The sequence below is a fragment of the Branchiostoma floridae genome, chromosome 3 (genome assembly GCF_000003815.2).
Source record: "Branchiostoma floridae strain S238N-H82 chromosome 3, Bfl_VNyyK, whole genome shotgun sequence".
NCBI classification, from domain to species: domain Eukaryota; kingdom Metazoa; phylum Chordata; class Leptocardii; order Amphioxiformes; family Branchiostomatidae; genus Branchiostoma; species Branchiostoma floridae.
In genome coordinates, this window is record NC_049981.1 from 15,411,167 (window position 1) to 15,415,935 (window position 4,769).

Here is a 4,769-nt window from a genome sequence, read left to right on the forward strand (position 1 = left end):
ATTGGCTGCAAGTTATATCTCACCGGACGACACGTCCCGCCTGACTTGCAGCACGTTGTGAACCCTGACCCTGATGACGTCAGGATGAGCATGGCGTCACTGTGAGCTTGAGGACTCCCTGTTTGTGGAGATGTTGGAGGAGGGTAAACTCCTCGGGCAGCTGGTGGGCCTGCTTCCACTTCATCGTGAAGGTCGTTCCTATGTGATCAAACATAGATGAGAGAATAAGAAAGTATAAACTGCTTTAAAGATAGAAAGATTTCTGGACGAATGCTCGACTGTACAGGGCCCATCAACTGTCCTTAGGAATCAGTGAGGCATCTGTCTGTGTTGTATAAAGGGTCCGGTTGTTTTAATTTGTCTGTTTGCATGGCGTAATTTTTTTGCGGGGTTGTTTGTTACGCTAATTTAAACGTAGCTGTAGTTAGGTAGTTATTTTCGCCTGAAGCGAGTGACTTTCCCGGGCACAACAAGGAGACGTCTCCAACAAGATTTCTCCAAGGCGTATGTGGTATATTGAGCGGAAAATACTCATAATTTGGTAAAAGCACACGGTGGTCAAATACGGGCTCAAAACCTCCCATGTCTAGCCGAATTCGAACCTTCTTCCATGATGTTCCATCTGACGTAATTCGAACCGAACCCGTGTTCTATTTAGGTCATCTGCGGTCATTGCAGATAAAACCGTGCTTTTTGGCCCTTTCCCCCCGACTAACTTGAACCAGGCGAAAAATGTAGTTTTTAACCAATATAAACAATTTTCTGGACAGTACATCTATGCTTTCACTTTGTTGCGGACCTGTAATATGTAACGAAGCTACTGGCGCTTTTGTTGGTGACCTTGAGTATCATAAGTGTTGTTTACACCGGTATCAATTACACCCTCCCGCTCTCCTTGCGACATGCGTGCAAACATCGTTTAAGATCTCCACCAAGAAGAGTCCAACTGAACTCATTGACGGCTCAAAATGACCGCAACGGTTTTCCCGAGATTTCTGTATTTGGGATTTTTAAAAAACGCCTTCGATTTTGAATTATTGGTAATTAAGTGCGAAAAATATCATTTTTACACATATTTTGGGCTGTAAATTTGCCTAAAATTAAAAATTAAAAAATCCCAAAAACAGAAAGTTTTATTTGCCTCTCAGATGACAAAAAATATAAGAATCGACAATTTTCCGTGGCACTAGCGGTCCATCTTATCAAGAGTATGGTCAAATTGAAGGCCTTCCTTGAAACAGAAAATAATCGTCTTTGGAAGCAAAATCTAAACAAAACAGCTATCTCAATTCAAACAGGAAGATTCAAACTATCTAAAATTGCGAATTTAATCTTATTTTGATTACATTTTCCTTGTCATAACATTTAATTTATTTTGAAATATTTTACGGTTAGCAAATAGTAGGCCTCTTGTAACCCGATACTCTGTCGAACTCGCATAGCAACGGGAAAGAAGACCCTAGCAACCGACCGCCGTGGCAAGGCCTCTTCTTCAAGAATAAAGATAAACGATACCGTTCTGACATCTTGTTTGCACCTATACATAAGGGGAAGGAGGTCTTAATAGACCTATACTAATAAGAGTATGTAAAATTTGATCAAATGTAACGGAAATGCAATGAAAATATATTATCTCCCATGTAATTTTTACCTCAGAGAACTACGAAAATGAAAAAAAAGGCGAAGTTCAACTGATTGTATCTGAACGTATAGTCGGTTTAAAGCCTGTAGATAACTTCTGTACATAAGCAATACCCGTTTCATCTATACGGCACATATAAGAATGCTTAAAGGTTATGTTTAGATATCACATGTATTCAATTTACCTTAACGAATACGGAAATGTTGCGGAAAGGTAAAACAATAGTTTCCGTGGTCTTTACGATGCCGTAAACCCTGCGGAAATATTTTCCCACATTTAGGCTTCATTTAAGTATTTCGGAAAGTAGGCTTAAATATTCGTTTTCGTGCTGTGAATGTCGCTGACGTATTGTCACTGACGGATGTTGTTTGAAACGTCTCACCGTTTCCAAAATCATATCCAGTTGCTAGAGTAACTGCGTTTTGGGAACAACACGGAAACCTTTTAAAGATTACATTTTAAGTTGATAACCGCCCTTACCTTTTTTGTCGTAGTAGTGATAAGACAGTGGCGTGTGGTCCGGTGCAACAGAGTATGGCCAGAAGCCGTACAGCCGGACCTCATCACAGAACATGGTGGCCAGCGTGTACACTATCATCCCAGTACTCAGCCTTTTCGGGGACAAACCTTTCGTTTTCCAAAAACTGAAAAAAAAGATTGCATCAGGACTTCAAGCCGTCATCTATTCAACATTGAATTGATCGTGCACTAGAAATTTATTGTCGATTTGGTCCATAAAGGCTGCGATAAACAATAAATTGCACATGATTTTGGTGTACTGACTCTGGTACGGGTACTAACCTCAAAAATACCTCATATATACCTCTCCTTCCCACAATCGTCAGTACGATCACATCAATTAGATCTAGTATTGTTTTTGGTTAATCATAACCTCATTAACTAGAAATAAATTGTTTATTTGGTCGACGTATAGCTGGACTAAACTCGAAAAAAACGATAAGTTCAACTCATCCCAACACACCCCTCTTAAGTCAACTGTGTCATAATGCTTTAACATTACCTACGAAGCCTATATATCCTAACATGGAATGGCACCTTTCTTTTCAATTTCGTTCACAAGCATGTCTTTCTCTACAAACGCTGATATATGACTGTTATTACAATGGAAATACTATATTCACTTAGGTCTGAATTGAATTCGTTTCTAAAAAGATTTCACACGGAAAAGGGTTCATACTCGCTGAAATATTTCATGACGTTTCCTGGCCAGGCCAGGTTGAGTTTTGGGTTGAACTGTCTCTCGTGTTCCAGGAAAAAGTCGGTCAAAGTTCTCGTGACCATGTTGGACCCGTGGAAAGAAAAGGCGGGAATCCAAAGCACAGCCCCCTTTAACCTCCTCAGCTCGTTCAAGAACCTCGCCCGATCGTAGATAGTCTGAAGGTTGTTGAAGTATTTTTCTAAGACGCTTGGGTTGAAGGTGGTGAAGTTTGTCTTGGAGCCTACGTGAGACTTGTACTTGTCGATTGGTGCGAAGTTGCAGCGGAAAACGAAGTCTGCTTCGTCGATCTCGTTCCCACAGTAGCTGTTGCTAAGGATACCGCCGCTGCCCACCACTGCGCATGCGTTGTAGTGTTTGTTTTGAAATGGCGATACCTACGATAAAACAAAGATATTAGGAAACTTTATTAACAACATTATTAATGCTTTTGTAAACTGAGAGAAATAACATTAAAGTGTTCGGATGTCCACGTAAAGCCGGCGGTGCGTATATGGAGAGGTGGCAAGTCTCTGCAAAGAAAAGAACCTAATAGCCCTATCGAAAAGAGTATGGATGACCTGGTGTGCTTGTATGAAAATGAGAGCCGTAGCGAAGCATCACTCCTAGCTACATGTACTTGAAACAGTATAATGGTTCACGTCAATCGAGTTTTTTTTTTTAAATTTTGCATGTGCTCCTTACGATAATCAATACGATGCAGTTCTTACAACAACTTTAAGGAGGCAGTAGAAAACCGTCCCTGACACCTTTACGTCTTTACGTACCTCCGGTATAAGAGAGTAGAGACTGGCGCTGATGGGGAAGACGTACTTCTGCTCCGAGTAGTCAAAGTGCATGACCTGACCCACTCTGACCTCTGACCTCACTAGGGATATGTTTCGTTCGGCATCCACAAATTGTTCGATATCCGCTCTACATAAGAATTGAAATTGATAAATCATTATAATCAATAACTGTGAATGATTACAACATCTCCTACATAAATTTTACGAAAGCAAGAAATGTAACATTTCTGACTTAGCACAAAGAATTCCTTGTATCATTGTAGTCACCGACCATTTACAGCAATTTAGTACAATGCTGATGAAAAAGCGCTCTAGTTTTATAGGAAGAACACAAATATATTGTACAGACCAGGAGCAAGGCTCTGTGCAGAAAAATGAACACAACTGCTTTCTTTCTTTATGTTATACCGTTTAACATGCGTCAACACAAAGAGGTCCATCTATTGATCAGTTATAAAGGGATAAACTATGACGTCACAGTCACCAGTAATTCAGTACCAAGGACATGTCTGTCCGGAACATAGCGATAGTCTGATGGCCTTTTAATGTTCTAAATACAGTCATTTCCATGGTCGCTCCCATTTCGGATAGCTTGGAATCCACTTTTCTTTTAAATGTTCATCCGATACAAATGGGTTCCAGATCAGCAGAGGGCACAGAAGTTAATATACGATGGCTAACACGCTGCAGTGTAGTGACATTCGCCTGCATGTCAGCATGCAATTACATACATAGCTTCCTGGGTGCTAATCATCTTAACAGGCAGAAATCACATCAATCTAATCTAAGAGGGGATCAAATTGCATATTATACGCATGGGTGTTTCTACGCTCGGCGTCGTAGTGCTTTGCATCAAACGGAGCAGCGTTTTTAACGTGTACCAATCGTTGCAACGTCTGAAAAAAGAGTCAAGTCACGTTGCTTGTTAAGAAAGCTAATAGTCACCCTACGATACAACACATTAGGGTCACAAACATTCGGTGAGAGTTTTATGCTTATCATTAATTATGGAATTGCATTATTTTACTATATGAAAGGCTTTTCATTTAAGGTGTGAGCTCCGTTCTCTGAACTCCATTGCGAAATTTGACTCATTTAGAAG

The 4,769-nt window shown here is 40.3% G+C and overlaps 1 protein-coding gene across 1 annotated transcript; it reads right to left on the reverse strand.

Annotated features, from left to right (window-relative positions):
• LOC118411957 (sia-alpha-2,3-Gal-beta-1,4-GlcNAc-R:alpha 2,8-sialyltransferase-like) lies at positions 1–3,813 on the reverse strand. The gene is made up of 4 exons (XM_035814486.1): positions 3,647–3,813; positions 2,841–3,256; positions 2,123–2,286; positions 1–198 (listed from the first exon to the last, which is right to left on the reverse strand). Exons 1-4 carry the CDS (start codon positions 3,716–3,718, stop codon positions 80–82), a joined length of 771 nt encoding a protein of 256 aa, XP_035670379.1. The 5' UTR covers positions 3,719–3,813; the 3' UTR covers positions 1–79.
• Between the last annotated feature and the right edge of the window lie 956 nt (positions 3,814–4,769).